This window comes from Nycticebus coucang, chromosome 10, assembly GCF_027406575.1.
Source record: "Nycticebus coucang isolate mNycCou1 chromosome 10, mNycCou1.pri, whole genome shotgun sequence".
NCBI lineage: Eukaryota > Metazoa > Chordata > Mammalia > Primates > Lorisidae > Nycticebus > Nycticebus coucang.
Genome location: NC_069789.1, coordinates 123,214,520 through 123,230,459, shown reverse-complemented (window position 1 = coordinate 123,230,459; position 15,940 = coordinate 123,214,520). Strand labels below are relative to the sequence as shown.

Below are 15,940 nucleotides of genomic sequence, written 5' to 3'. Positions count from 1 at the left end.
TATTGGGGGAGACTGGAGCTAAATATGGGGGCTTCATACCATATTCTGAGGGATAGGTCAAGGATCTTGAACTGATTCTTGTTGGGGGTGGTTAAGACAGAATTGAAGGGTCTAAGTGTTTCTGTGGGTCTAGGGATGAATTGAGGGTTAACTACATAAGGTTGGAGAGCTTGTTTTGGGGGAGGAGAAATTTGGCCCCAGGAGGGAGGAGGCTGTCTGGCCCAGTAGCTTTGCCTGGGGATGTTGTGATGGGTTGAGGAGGGCTGTTGTCAGGAAAGGCCACCCAAAGGGTTGTGCATTTTGGGGACCCTTTCATCCATTTTCTACCTAGGAAAGAGCTTGAGCTGCCCCTTCAACATAAAAGCCACACTTGCATAGGTTTTTCCATACCTTCCTCCTCTCCCCACCCCTCAACCTAAGGACCCTGCACCTGGGACTTTCTGGAGGGGATAGGGCTTGTGCCAGGTTGGGGTGACCAGTTGAGCCCTCCTACCCTGTCCTGCACAGCTGGATGGCTGGATCCATGAGAAGATGCTGATGGCGCGGGATGGCACTCGGGAAGACAGCCACAAGCTGCATAAGAGATGGCTCCGGCACCAGGCATTCATGGCTGAGCTGGCTCAGAATAAGGAGTGGCTGGAGAAGATAGAGAGGGTGAGGATACAGAAGGCCCCTCTGCCCATGCCAGGTGCTGGAGGTCTCTAGGGAGCCCATGACTCACTTCCTACACCCTCTGCTGCCATCCTGCTGCTCTCACACGTCTGAACTGGTTCAAAGCAGCTCTATGTCTGTTCCTAGCTATGTGGCTTTCAGTGGTTCATATAACCTCTTTGATCCTCAGTTTGCTCATCTGTAAAGTGGCCAGCATCTGAATGGGGTCCATATCCTCCTATTTGTTAAACATTTCACTCTTTCCTGTAGTCTCCTTTACAAAGCTTCCTTCCATACCATTTGGAGTACCTAAGGTGGAAAGTGAGGGAGATGGACTGAGACAGCCCTGGGAAGCCCACAATTATAGTGAACTTTGGATTCTTACAGCCCTGGGTTCTAATTGTATCTATGCCTGTTATAATCTGTGGGGCCTTGAGGGATTGTGTTAACCTCTTTGAACTTCAGTTTGATCTTCCGTAAAATTAATTAAATAATAAATATAACTACTTCCTTTGGCTCTTGTGCACATAAAGAGCTTAGCATAAGGCCAAGCACCCAGGAGCTGTAATTACTATGATATTGTTACTTTTAATATGTGATACAATATATGTAGCTCTGGGCCTCCAAAGAACTAGATTTCAAAGGGTCTCAGGCAGATTTTTGTTCTAGAACTCAACCCCAGAACAACTTCTTACTCTAGCTGAACCCCTAAACATGCAGTCCTGGATACTCTTCTGACTCAGAGAGCCCCAGGTTGTCCATAAACCCTTAAATGGCCATTCATGGCCCATAACTTGTGGCATGTGGCAAAGCCAATCTTCTTGAGTTTGAAGTTTAATGGAAGTTTATTCTCTCTCTGCCTCTGTCACTCTCTCTCCTTGTCTTTCTTATGGTCTGTCCCCATGTTTCTGATGTGTGTGTGTGTCTATGTGTCCATCATTCTGTGACTGTCTTTCCCTGTCTCCTTCCCATGTTTCTGTTTTTGTCTCTTTCTCTCCCACCTTCTGTCTGTCTTCCTTACCTATGTCTGTCTGTCTGTCTCTTTTTGTTTCTTTTCCTTGGTTTCTTCCAACTCCGGGGGTATCTCTGTGTCTACCCCTGTATCTCTGTCTCCTGGTATATCTCCAACTCCTCATCTCTGACTCTCTCCCCACATCTATGCTTGGGTCTTATTGCCCTGCAATATTTATCTGTCCCTCCCGCCATCTATCCCTCCTCCTCATTTCATGCCATCTACCTGCCTGGAGCAGGAGGGCCAGCAACTGATGCAGGAGAAGCCAGAGCTGGCAGCCTCTGTGCGGAAGAAGTTGGGTGAGATCCGGCAGTGCTGGGCAGAACTGGAGAGCACCACCCAAGCCAAGGCACGGCAGCTCTTTGAGGCCAGCAAGGCTGACCAGCTAGTGCAGAGCTTTGCTGAGCTGGACAAGAAGCTCCTTCACATGGAAAGCCAGCTGCAAGATGTGGACCCTGGAGGGGACCTGGCCACTGTCAACAGCCAACTCAAGAAGCTACAGGTATGGACTGCCTGGCCTTGATGGAGGTTCCCTGCGTCACAGTGGGGTCAGATCAAGATCCCACACAAAGTATTTCAAAGAGAGGTGACTTAATATAGGGATTTATTTCCAATGTGTGGAAAGGGCTGGAAGAACAGAAAGGGAATACTGAAGGAATCCAGATAGTAGTAACTATTGGTAGCAGCCACCAATGTCTAGGCTATGGAATACAAAGGGAGAAGGAAAGATTTAGAGCTGCAGAGCAGCCAGTATGCTGAAGGCAGGATCCTGATGCTGTTTCCAGGATGGAGAAACCAAGACCCAGAGGTAGGGGAATGGCTTTGCATGGAATAATAGTGATATTCATTGAGCACTTCTCTGCTTGTCTCTGGGCCAAGTGGTCAATAACTCTTCCCAGCAATCTTTGGAGATTAGTACTATCAATAGCCCCCATTTTACCAATGGGGAAACTGAGGCACTGAAGGTTAAGCGCCTGGCCCAAGGACACACACAGCTAGCCAGCATCTCTCTCATGAAATGGGGAGCTCTTAGAAAATAGACAGAGTGTCTCCTTTACGTCTGCTGCCAGTTTGGAGCTGGCTGATGCCCAGCCTGTGACAGTGCACATGCAATGACCTGAGGTGATATAGGCATCATTTCTCACCTCCCAAGGTGTACTGGCTCCTGCCTTTACATGCCAGGAACAGTGCCTGACCATGACTTGTGGGAAACTGCAGCTCCAGGAGGTGAATTTACTCACCCAAGGTAGCAGAGCCTGGATTCAATTCCAGTTTCCTCAACTCTTCACCCTTCTTTTTGATACACCTCCTGCGTAGTTAATAGGGTTTGGTTGGTGTAGAGTGGGAAAAGTAGACAAATAATAAATGTATAATGACACTGATTAGCATTTATTCATTCACCTCTGCTTCAAATATTTATTGGGTATCTCCTGCATGCTAGGTACATTTCTAGGTGTTGGAATATAGCAGTGGGTGAAATGGATGAAAAATCACCACCTTCATGGGGCTCACATTTAGGTGGGGAAGAGAGAAAACCAAAGGCCAAACAGATCTCAATGTGATGTCTAATCATGTCAAAACTATTTATTTAATTTCATTTTTAATGTTTTTGTAGAGATGGGTGTTGTTATGTTGCCCAGGCTGGTCTTGAACTCCCAGCCTCAGGTGATCCTCCCTGCCTCAGTGTGAGCAACTTCGCCAGACCTTATTACTTTAACTAGACCAGCAGTTCTCAAAGTCTTGGTCTCCTGGACCAGCTTATACCCTTAAAAGTTGTCAAGATCCTCAAAGAGCTTTTGTTTGTGCAGATTAGACCTACTTATATTTATCATATTAAAAATTAAAACTCAGACCTGTTTAAATTATTAATTCATTTTACAACAATATTAAATTCATCACATCTTAGCCCAAATAGCATTCTTGTATGAAGAATAACTATATTTTCCAAACCAAAAAAAATTGTAGTGAAAAGATTGGCACTGTTCTCTCTCTCTCTCTTTTTTTTTTTTTTTTTTTGAGACAGAGTCTCATTCTGATGCCCTGGGTAGAGGACCCTGGTATCATCATAGCTCATAGCAACCTCAAATTCCTGAGCTCGAGTGATCCTCTTGTCTGAGCCTTCAGGGTACCTGGGACTACAGGTGCCCACCACAATGCCTGGTTAGTTTTTCTATTTTTAGTAGAGATCGGGTCTTGCTCTGGCTCAGGCTGGTCTTGAACTCCTGAGCTCAAGTGATCTTCCTGTCTTGGCTTCCCAGGGTGCTAGGATTACAGGCATGAGTCACCGCACCCAGCCATTGAAATTCTTAATATTTGAATGAGGGACCTTGTGTTTTAATTTGCAGGGCCCTGAAAATTACATACCCAGTTTTAAGCCCAACCCACCTGGAAGCCAAAGGGCAGGGGAGCTGGTTGATTCGGTTTATACAGGTTATTCCCGGGGGCACAGAGCAGGATGGAGAGGCTTGGACCATGGGTCAGGAGGGGCAAATGAAAACATCCAGCACAGCAGAACCTATTGCCAAGATTGTTAATTATCTTCCTATGATTACTTATCTTTCCCAAGCAGCATATTATAGGGGCTGGAGGCACAGACTCAGGGCTCAGGCAGGGCTGGCTTTGAATCTTAGGTCTGCTACTCACTAGCTGTGTGATGCTGGGCAAGTGGGTTGTCGCTCACTGAGCCTCACATGCCCCCTCTATGTGATGATAGGCACATGCTAAGCAGCACTGTGGGAGGCATCTCAGTCAAGCGCACGGATGCTTGAGCCACCTGCTTGGGCCAAAGCTGTGGCTGTGAGCCTTACCAATTGGGTAGCCTGGGGAAGTGACTTATCTCTCTGTACCTCCGTTTCTTCTTCATTTAATGGGCATGATAATAGTACTGACCTCATATGGACAGTTGAAGAGATGTAATTCAATAAGTAGTTTCAAAATTGCTGACCCAGCAAACCTAAGATTCAGTATTTGTTTATTTATTTATTTGCAGTTTTTGGCTGGGGTTGGGTTTGAACCTGCCACCTCCGGCATATGGGGCCGGCGCCCTACTCCTTTGAGCCACAGGCGCCACCCTATTTATTTATTTTTTGAGACAGAGTCTCACTATGTCACGCTTGGTAGAGTTCTGTGGTGACACAGCTCACAGCAACCTCAAACTCTTGGGCTTAAGTCATTCTCTTGCCTTAGCCTCCCAAGTAGCTGGGACTACAGGCACCCACCACAATGCCCAGCTATTTTTTTTTTTTTTTCAGTTTTTGGCCGGGGCTGGGTTTGAACCCACCACCTCTGGTATATGGTGCCAGCACCCTATTCCTTGAGTCACAGGCGCCACCCTATTTTTGGGGGGTGGGGGGCTGGTTGCAGTTGTCTTTGATGTTTTAGCAGGCCTGGGCTGGGCTCGAACCCACCAGCTTCGGTGTATGTGGCCGGCGCCCTACTCACTGAGCTACAGGCTCCGAGCCTCAGGTCTTCAGTTTTACTTTGGTTAGTTATCTCTTTACCTTTGCATTGGATATGTTTTTTTACATGATTTAAAGTCATTTCACTTGTCTTTATTCATATGCCATTTTGGACATTTCCCCCTCTCAATTTTTTTTAAACAGAGTCTTGGTCTGTTATCCAGTCTGGACTGCAGTGTCATGATCATAGCTCACCAAAGCCTCAAACTCTTGGGGGTCAAGTGATTCTCCTGCCTTAGCCTCTCCAGGAGCTAGAACTACAGGAGCATACCACTTGACCAGCTAAGGTTTTTTGTTTTTGTTTGTCTGTAGAGACAGGGTTTCACTGAGTTGCCCAGGCTGGTCTATAACTCCTGGTTTCAAATCATCCTCCTACCTCAGTCTTCCAAAGTGCTAGAATTACAGGCATGAGCCACTGCACCTGGCCTTCCATGCTTTTTTAAAAATGTATTTTGGCTGAGTCGGGTTGATTGCCTGAGCTCACGAGTTTGAGACCACCCTGAGCAAGCACAAGACCCTGTTTCTACTAAAAATGAAAAACTGAGGCAGAGGATCGCTTGAGCCCAAGAATTTGAGGTTGCTGTGAGCTATGAAGCCATGGCACTCTACCAAGGGTGATAAAGTAAGACTCTATCTCAAAAAAAAAAAAAAAAAGTGTATTTTGGGTCTGGGCAAGGTGGCTCATTCCTGTAATCCTAGCACTCTGGGAGGCTGAGGTGGGTGGATTGCTTGAGCTCAGGAGTTCAAGACCAGCCTCAGCAAGATCAAGAACCCATCTCTACTAAAAATAGAATAATGAGCTGGGCATTGTGGCAGGCACCTGTAGTCCCAGCTACTCGGGAGGCTGAGAGAAGAGGATCACTTGAGCTCAGGAGTTTGAGGTTGCTGTGAGCTATGATAATGCCAGGGCACTCTCCCCAGGGCATCAGAGTGAGTCTCAAAAAGAAAAGAAAACAAAACAAAAGTAAAATAAAATAAAATGCATTTGGGGAGGTTGTATATGAAATATTCATATAGCATTAAAAGTTAGACCTCTCTTCAGTTCACTCGGTCTTGCCAGATTTCTTGCCCAGGTCCTTATGCCAATTAATGCCCTCTCCCCAGCCAAGAATGAGAGTTCCTGCTTTCTCCCGTCCTTGCGAATACTTGGTATCATTGGACTTTTACAGTTTTCCCAGTCTGATGGGTGGGAAGTGATCTCTCACTGTGGTGCATGTATTTGCATTTTTTAAATATCTGGCAAGCTTCAAACACCCTTGTTCCTCTTTTTGGCCATTTAGGTTTCAGAGGAGAGATTTGGAGTCTCTTGCTTTAGCCAGAGTGTAGAGTTGGCTCTTTTCTTCCCAGGCAGGGTTCAGTCTCAACAAAGTGCTGCAGACTATGAGATGGGACCTAGAAGAGACAAGGACTGGCCTGGGGTCACCCAGCAATGAGTGCCAAAGGCAGGCTTCAGTGCAGAATTCCTGGGTCCTGGGTCCTTTTCCCAGCAGAGGGAGCCCCAGGCAGGGAGCAACTCAATAGGCCACAGTGCCCAGATGGATCCCAGCTGGGCCTCAGGAGCTGCTGCTGGAGAGGATCCTCCAGAAGGCCCGCTGCCCCACCCGTAAGGCCAAGGGAGTGGGGCCAGGCTGTGGGTGGGGGAGGTGCTGGCAGGAGTCTGAGGGGGTGTGAATGGGGGAGTGATCTGTTCCCCTCTGTCTTTCCTGGGCCTGTCTCTCTGTCCTTCTCTGGACTCTTCATGTCTCTTAGTTTCTCTTTCTCTCATTTCTGTCTCTTCCTGTCCCCATGTCTGTATCTCTTTCTCTTTATGCCTCTGTCCTGCTCTCCCTCTCTTCCCTCTCTCTTTGTATTTGGATTCTCCTTCCTCCCTTGCTGTCTCCTTTTATCCCTGTGTCCTGTCTCCCAGCCACTGCAGCAGCTTCCCTGGAACCCCACATCCCAGGCCAAGGGCATGTGACCCAGAGTCCTCTTGAGAAACCTGCCAAGTTGTCCTTACTGGTGGAGGGGCCAGTGGGTGAAGTTTCAAGCCCCCGCTTCCCCGCCCTCAGGGTCCAGCCAGCTGGTCTGGCTCAGCTGCAGGCTCATGCTTAGAGGGGTGGTGGGCTGGTCTCCTGCCATCTGAGGGGGACCAGGCAAGGGAAAACGCACTAGAGGCTTTGCAGCTGCTGGGCTGAGTCCCTGAGGACCCCTCATCATGTCCACCCCCACCTTAACCACGGCCGCTTCTCTGTCCTATGTTAATGCATTCAGCTCAGCATGGCAAAGATTCAAATCCCCACTCTACTGCTGTGTGACTGTGGGAACGAGACCCCCTCTTTCTGAGACTTGCTGCCCCCAGTTATAGAGAAGCAGAGTAGCTGAGAGCTTGGGGTTTGTGGTCTGATAGTCATGGATTCAAATTCTGGTCAGGGGTTCAAATTCTTGTTCTGGCAGTCTTTACTCTGCCCCAGTGATGACTACTCTTTAAGCATCAGTTCCTGAAATTGGAAAATGGGAAGCAATAAGGTGGATCCAAGTAGGAGTCAGGTTGACCTGGGATTAGAGCTTGGTTCCTTATTGCCTACCAGGTGCCTGGCACTTGAGCTGTTTTGGAAGAACGTTCCTCTGTTGTTTTTACTTTTTTAAAAAAACAAAGATACAGGCCTGAGCGAGTAGCTCACACCTGTAATCCTAGTGGTCTGGGAGTCTAAAGCAGTGGATTGCTTGAGCTCAGGAGTTCAAGACCAGCCTGAGCAAGAGCAAGAGTGATGGGCCCTATAGTTCCAGCTACTCAGGAGGCCAAGGCAGGAGGATTGCTTGGGCCCGAGAGTTTGAGGTTGCTATGAGCTATGATGCTGTGACACTCTACTGAGAGAGACTTTGTCTCAGAAAAAAAAGTTAAGATGTAATTTAATATCAGAAATTGCACATTTTTGTAGTATATTCATGAAGTTGAGCAACCCTTATCACTACCTAATTCCAGAATATTTTCACTAACACCCCCCCCCCCAATAAAACCCTATTCCCATTTGCAGTCACTTCCCTGTTTTCCCCTCTGCTGATCTAGTTTCCATCACTATAAATTTGCCTGTTCCGGACATTTCATATAAATGAAATCATACGGCACACTGTGCTGTCTTTTGTGGCTGGCTTCTTGATCTTAACATGTTTTCAGGGTTCACCCATGTTTAGCATGTATCTGTACTTCATGGCTCCTATGGTTTTAATATTTACAGGTAGTTTAATTTTACACTTTTAAATCTTTATGCTTGCTTCGGCAAGCATATACTAAAATTGGAATGATACAGAGAAGATTAGCATGGCCCCTGCAAAAGGATGAAAAGCAAACTTGTAAAAATGTTCTGTATTTAAAAAAAAATAAAAATTTTAAATCTTTAATATTGCCCAGCTAAGATTAGCAGAAGGGCATGGTGAATGATCCGTCAGACCAAGACACACATTTACAGAGCACCTGCTTTGAACCAGGCCTGCTAGGATCTATTTGTGAATGAAACAAACATCTTTGTCTCCTTAATGTTGCTGTTCTGAGGGTTTTTGTTTTGTTTTGTTTTGTTTTTTTAGGCAGAGTCTTACTTAAGCCATGGGTAGAGTGCCATGGTGTCATAGCTCACACCAGCCTCAAACTCTTGGGCTTCAAGAGATCCTTTTGCCTCAGCCTCCTGAATAGCTAGGACTACAGGTGCCGCCCACAACACCTGACAGGTGATGTGAGGTGTAGTTTTAGAGAAAGGATCTTGCTCTTGCTCAGGCTGGTCTTGAACTCCTGAGCTCAAGCAATCCACCTGCTTTGGCCTCCCAGAGTGGTAGGTAGGATTATAGGTATGAGTGACTGCACCCAGCCAGGGCCAGTGATTTTCAACCTGTGTGCCATGAGAGGATCTTAGGTGTGCCTCAGAAAATTTTTTTAAATCATTAATTAAATTATTTTGGAAAGAAGTTCAAAGAACAGTAAGTATATTCTGTTTTTCTTTTTACTCTTTTTTTTAAATCAACATAATTTAAGTGTGCCTAGGAAGTTTAACTATAGGTTCAAGTGTGCTGTGCAATAAAAAAGGTTGAAAAATACTGCTCTAGACAGCAGAGCAAGACCTTGTCTAAAAAACTAAAAAAAAAAAAAAAATTCAAACAGAAGGGTATAACGTGAAAAGTAAAATATTTTTCTTCCCCCTCCACACATACTGTCCCACTCCTCAAGGATGTGAGCAGGAAACTGCTCTTAACAGTTTCCTTTCTATCCTAGAAATATTCTATGCATATACATATGGTATGCATATGTAACCGTACGAGAAATTGCCTTTTTTCACTCAACGAAACATTCTGGACACCCTTCCTTGTCACAAAATATGGATATACCCTGTTCTTTTAAACTCTTGATGAATATTTCACGGGCTGGTTTGACAATCTGTCTTTTACTAGCCTTCTCTCAGAGACCTGTGAGCTGATTCCAGTCTTCTGCTGGTATAAATAATGCTGCAACAGACATCCTTGTCCATATGTATTTGGGCCCAAATGCAAGTGCTTCTTTAGAAATGGTCCTCAATGGGGCGGCACCTGTGGCTCAGTGAGTAGGGCGCCAGCCCCATATGCTGAGGGTGGCGGGTTCAAACCCAGCCCCAGCCACACTGCAACAAAAAAAAATAGCCGGGCGTTGTGGTGGGCGCCTGTAGTCCCAGCTGCTCGGGAGGCTGAGGCAAAAGAATCGCGTAAGCCCAAGAGTTAGAGGTTGCTGTGAGCCGTGTGACGCCACGGCACTCTACCTGAGGGCGGTACAGTGAGACTCTGTCTCTACAAAAAAAAAAAAAGAAAGAAAGAAATGGTCCTCAATGTAAAATTTCTGGGCTGAGAGGTATATGCATTACCATTTTTTGGTGAATATTGCCAAGTATCCTCCTGAAAGGGAGAAGCTTTTTCACACCTGCCATATGACAGCAGCCATAAGACAGAAGCCATCTCCCCATGAATTCACCATCATTAGATACTTTTCTCATCCCTGATAATGTGAAAGGTGAAAGATTCTGTCTTGTTGCTACTTTAATTTGCACTTAATCTGCATATTGGAAGAGGCTGAACATCTCTTCATATGTTTAATGACCATTATACTGCTGCATCCTTTGCCCATGTTTGCCAAAAATCTGTTATACATTAAGTGGATTTTCAAAATATGTGGCATTTTTATATAAGTGGAAGACCACCAGTCCCTGGAATTATTCCCTCTGAGGCCAGGCAGTCACTGGATGGAGATGTTCTGGAGAGATTTTCATCTAATGGGGAGCTGAAACCTATAACCTGGACATTTCAGATGATTTTTAAGACTTTCCTGAGTTCGTGGCTGGGCATGGTGGCTCATGCCTATAATCCTAGCACTCTGTGAAGCCAAGCAGGAGGGTCCCTTGAATTCAGGAGTTTGAAACAAGTCTGAGCAAAGCAAGACCCCTGTCTCTACTAAAAATAGAAGAATTAGTCAGGCATGCATGGTGATGTGATGCAGGCCTGTAGTCCCAGCTACTGGGGAGGCTGAAGTAGGAGGATCACTTGAGTCCAGGAGTTTGAGGTTGATGTGAGCTAGGCTGAGGCCATGGCACTCTTGTAGTCCAGGTAGGAGAGCGGACTATCTTAAAAAAAAAAAAAAAAGCTTCCTGAATTCCAATGCATTTTTTATTTTTCTACACATGCTACATTGGTTTTGTAGGCAAAATATTCTTTTTGAAGGTGGTTCTGAGATGACTATTTTATTTTTCTCTGATTTTTGCAGCTTGTAATTGTGCTTTTTGAATTTCCATTTTACATGGCTTTGGCTTGTTATGAGGGATTTTCCCCATTTTTGTGGCTCCTATAGATTGTGAACTGTATCAGTAAGAACTCTGTGGAGTGCAGTTCCTAAGGATTCCAACTCATACTGACTTAGACTAAAAGGGGAATTTACTGGTTTATATAGCTGAAAACTCCAGGGGGTATGCAGCTTCAGGAATTGCTGGATTAGCTACTCAAATTATGTCCACAGGAATCTCTCTGTCTCCATTTCTGAGCCCTGCTTTCTTCTTTATTGGCCTCATTGTCAGGCAGTCTCTTCTCTGGTGGTGACAAAATGGCACCAGGAGCCTAGGACTACATTATACTAGCTTAGGAACCCAGGGGGAAAGCACACACACTTTTTCCGTAGAAGTGGTAAGAGTTTTCAGTGGTGCAACTTGGATCACATGACCAGCCCTCATTCAATCCCAAATAGCCAAAGTGATTTCAATGTTGTGATTGGCCAAGCCAGGATCATGCGACCACTTTCGGAAATCTAGGTTTCCTTAACCTCTCAGAAAGCTCAAGGCGATTGAAATTTGAGGTGCTTGGAAGGTAGGGGTGGATGTTGGGCGAGCGAAACTAACAACTCTGTCCTATGGAACCTTGGATTAAAAGTCTTTGACTTGGTTTTGAGTTTTGGTCTGTAGTCATTTGACAGCTGTTACTACTTAATTTTATTATTATTCCTTTGTTTTCTTCTCTAGATTTTCCTTCATCTGTTTAGAATCACATGAGTAATACATAAATATATTATTTTAGTAAAAGATTTTACTACCCTAGAAGTCTTCAGTAAAACAAAATCTCTGCAATTTGCCTCCCCTTTGGGTGCCTCAATTATTATTTGGTGTACACCCTTCTAGACCTTTCTGTGCATTTACAGTGGATTTTTTTATGTTTTAAATTTGTTCGCTTTCATGTTTAATTTAAATTTTTCAATAATTTTCCCTGGTTCAGACATCAAAAACTATATAAAAAATTCTATGTGAAAATCCTCTTATTCATCCCTGTTCTCCACTCACTAAATTCTCTGTTGTTAATTTCTTGTTTACTTCAGGGAATTTTTATTGCCTGTATAATCCACTACAAATATATATATTCATAGTTAGGTTCTAAATTGCTTTTTCCTGTTAACAGAAACTCTTGGGCCATTGTTCCATATTGGTATGGATTTGTTTTAACCATTTCACTCTTGATGGGTATTAAAGTTGTTTTAATGCTTTTCCATTACAGACTGTGCTACAATGAACAGCTTAGGACAGCAGTTGTCAACCTGTGGGTTGACCCCTTTGGGGGTCCAACAACCCTTTCACAGGGGTCGCCTAAGACCATCCTGCATATCAGATATTTACATTATGATTTATAAAAGAAGCAAAATTACAGTTATGAAGTAGCAACAAAAATAATTTTATGGTTGGGGGTCACCGCAACATGAGGAAGTGTATTAAAGGGTTGTGGCATTAGGAAGGTTGAGAACCACAGTCTTAGGACAAACATGTTTGTCCATATGTGCCAGTGTTTCTTTAGGTATATTCTTAGAAGTGCAAGTTCTAGGTTAACCATATGCACATTTATGATGCAGGAACTTGCCAAATTGCCTTCCAGAAAGGCTCTCCCAATTTACACCACTACAGATAGTGGCTCAGTGTGCTTATATTTTATCATCTTTGCCAACACTAGATGCTATTGATCCTTTTTTACACTTTTGTTAATCTGATGAATAGAAAAGAATGTCTTGTTTTAATTTGCATTTCTCTGCTGATTAGTAAGACTGAGCATCTTTTCATATGCTTTTTTCTCCTGCGTGTTGCCTGTTCATATCTGATGCCCATTTCTCTTTGGGGCAGTCATTTGCTGATGTCATCCATTCATGAATTGAAAAGAAATCATAATTGAAGGTCTATTGTGTGCCAGGCACTGTTCTAGGCTCTTGAGCATACAGTAGGTAATGTCATACACCCCATGCCCTCATGGGGCACACATATTCTAGAAGCAGAAATCCAAGAAAAAACACATAAGTAAAGAGACAAAGTTGTCCAATGGTGGTAAGGGGGTTGGAACTGAAGGAAGCAGGAAAGAGGAATTCGTTAGCAAAGCTAGTTCCTTGCTCCAATATATATTAAATATTTTTTACAGTTTGTCATTTGCCTTCTAACTACATCTATGAAATTCTGGTCCATGCCGTAGTATTTTTATTTTTATGTGGTAAAATTTATAAATCTTTCCCTTTATGGTTTTTATGCTTGGAAAGGTTTTCTCCATCCCAAGGTTATAAAATATTTTGCCCAGGTTTTCTTCGAGTGCCTTATGGATTTACTTATTCCATTTAAGTCTTTAATCCATCTGGAATTGTTTTCAGTGTAAAGAGCAAGGAAGGGATCCAGCTAAATTGGTTAGCCAGTTGGCCCCATGACCATTCATTAAATAATCCATCTTTTCCTTGGGGATTTGAAATGGCATCTATAAAATACACGAATTTTCCTGTGTGCTTGGGTCTGGTTTTGCACTGTCTATCCCTATTGCACATCAACCATCCAGATCACTCTAGCTTTATATTTATTTTTGACATCTGGAAAGGTTAACTCTTTGGACAAATTACTTCTCTTGGCCTCAGTTTCCTCTTCTGTAAAACAAGGATACAACTTTTAAGGGTCGGTCTGAGAATCAATGGACCACTTTCGTTCTGGAGATCAGGTACACCTCCTTGAGAAGGTAATATTTGAGATGAAATCTGATAGACAAGGAAGAGCATGCCTAGCAGAGATAACAGCAAAGACAAAGGCTCCGAGACAGGGACTAATGTGTTGCAGAATCACGGGGAGGGCAGCGCTTCTGGAGGGGATTGAGCAAGGGGAGAATGGAATGGTGGGCCAGGGTGAGAGGCTTGGCTGTCACCACTGAAGGTACTGAAGAGCCACAGCAGGATCGGGAGGGTAGGTGGGGCCCGCTGACCCTGCCTCTGTTCCCACAGTCGATGGAGTCACAGGTGGAGGAGTGGTACCGCGAGGTGGGAGAATTGCAAGCGCAGACAGCGGCGCTGCCGCTGGAACCCGCGAGCAAGGAACTGGTGGGCGAGCGGCAGAACGCGGTGGGTGAGCGCCTGGTGCGCCTGCTCGAGCCGTTGCAGGAGCGCCGCCGCTTGCTGCTCGCCTCCAAGGAGTTGCACCAGGTGGCGCACGACCTAGACGACGAGCTGGTGAGGGCCTGCGCGGGGATAAGGGGCCCGGACCGGGTAATAAGGGAGGCGGGGCGTGAGGCCACGGGCGGGCCAGCGGGCAGGGGCAGGGGCAGGGGCGGGGCAGGGGAGGGGCAGGGTGGAGGAGATTGATTTTCCCGCTGATACGTTGATGGACTCGGTCATTCAGTCATTTACTCATTTAGTCATTGACTCTTTCACATTCATTTCATTTACTCATTGTCAACCACTCATTGATTTATTCATTACTCACTTATTCATCTTTTCTCCCCTTGCTTGGTTACTCATCACTCATTTATTCACTCGTCTCTTCATTTCCTCATTCAAAACTTACCGATTTGCTCATTCATTCATTCATTCACTCACTAATTTGCTCACTCACTTGATCATTATGGGCCCAGCCTTGGATAAGGATTACAGGGGTGACTAAGGCAGATCCCGTTGCTATCCATACAGGACTCAAAGTCCGAGGAGGAAAACACACTTGACCCCAGACAGTGATGTCTGGGTGGTTAGGAATGTGATGGAAGAGTTTAGGGAGTTGTGGGAACCCAGAGAAGGCATCTACAGGCCAAAGTTCAAAATCAGGGAGAGGAGGCTGAACATGTGACTAGGCTCTTCAGTGAGGAAGGGCCTTGGGTCCTGTGCAAAAGGCTGAATGTTCAATTGCGATGCAGGGTCCTTGGGTACATTCTCTTCTCACCTGCTCCCTGTGTCCTCTCCAGGCATGGGTTCAGGAGCGGCTGCCACTGGCCATGCAGACAGAGCGAGGCAGTGGTTTGCAGGCTGTCCAGCAACACATCAAAAAGAACCAGGTGAGTAGAGCCAGGTGAGGGGTGGGTTAGGACACATTTGGATAGAAGTGATAGAAAACAGCTCAAGGTGGTTAAAGGCAGAAAAAAAATAGGAATGAGTATTGGTTTTTGTAAATGAAAAGACTGGATGGCAGGTATAGTTGTATCCAGGTGCTTCCAGGTATTTTCATGACCTCTCTGGATGTTTTTATTTCTGTGTTAGCTTTGTTTTCAGGCCAGCTCTTTTACCCTGGTGACAAAAGGCAAACAGCAGATTCAGTTTTACATCCCACCAGCAAAACTAGAAAGCATTTCTCCCTCTCAGTAATTTCAGCAATGCTGCATAATCCCAGGGATAATTCCCACTGGCTCAACCTGAGTCACATGCCCATCCCTGAATTAATCATAATGGCCAGGGATTTGGTCTGCTCCTTAGCCTGGCCTGAGCTAAGGAACCTCTCCTGGAACCTGCCTTAATTACCTGAGCTGAGATGGAGGCAAAGGAGTCCCCTAAAGGAAAATCCTATGGGTCCTATGACCAGAAGTAAGGAGAATAGCTATGGGGTACAGAACAAGTAAAACAACAAACAAAAAGGACAAAGACAATAAACAAGAGGGTGCTGACCCCCAAGCTGAGCAAGGTGGGGCAGGGGCTTTGAGCCCCTAAAGGCTCTGGATATCTGCTTATCCCTCTGGGCCTCAATTTCTACATCTAAATAAGTAGAGAGTTGGTTTAGAGGAGTGGTTCTCAAACTGCATAGCAGAGAAACCCTGGCAACTCTCTCACCAGAGCTCAAAGTAAGAAACCTAAGAGAGATGTAATAACACTAATGATAATCACTCATTGATTACAGACATCCTAAATACTGTTCTAGGGAGCTATGTTGATGATTTCATCCCCTCAATGGCCCTATAAAGTAGATACTGTCATTATCCTCATTTTACCAAAAATGTAAGTTGGGAGAATAGGACACTGCAGGATGTTGGGGAGGTGGGGCTGCAAATTATTTTGGAAAGTTTGTGATTGTGCTGTACTAGA

At 45.1% G+C, this 15,940-nt stretch overlaps 1 protein-coding gene and 1 non-coding gene across 5 annotated transcripts in view; both read left to right on the top strand.

Annotated features, from left to right (window-relative positions):
• Positions 1-15,940, top strand: part of SPTBN4 (spectrin beta, non-erythrocytic 4) — an 82,553-nt gene that overhangs the window by 47,541 nt on the left and 19,072 nt on the right. For all 4 annotated transcript variants that reach the window (XM_053607283.1, XM_053607284.1, XM_053607285.1 and 1 more), the window contains 4 exons: positions 508-654; positions 1,902-2,165; positions 13,883-14,107; positions 14,833-14,922. In XM_053607283.1, coding sequence (XP_053463258.1) covers positions 508-654; positions 1,902-2,165; positions 13,883-14,107; positions 14,833-14,922 — 726 coding nt within the window. The remainder of the gene's footprint in view (positions 1-507; positions 655-1,901; positions 2,166-13,882; positions 14,108-14,832; positions 14,923-15,940) is intronic.
• On the top strand, positions 8,368-8,472 carry LOC128597841 (U6 spliceosomal RNA). Its single transcript, XR_008383397.1, has one exon. It is a non-coding gene; the product is annotated as a U6 spliceosomal RNA (small nuclear RNA).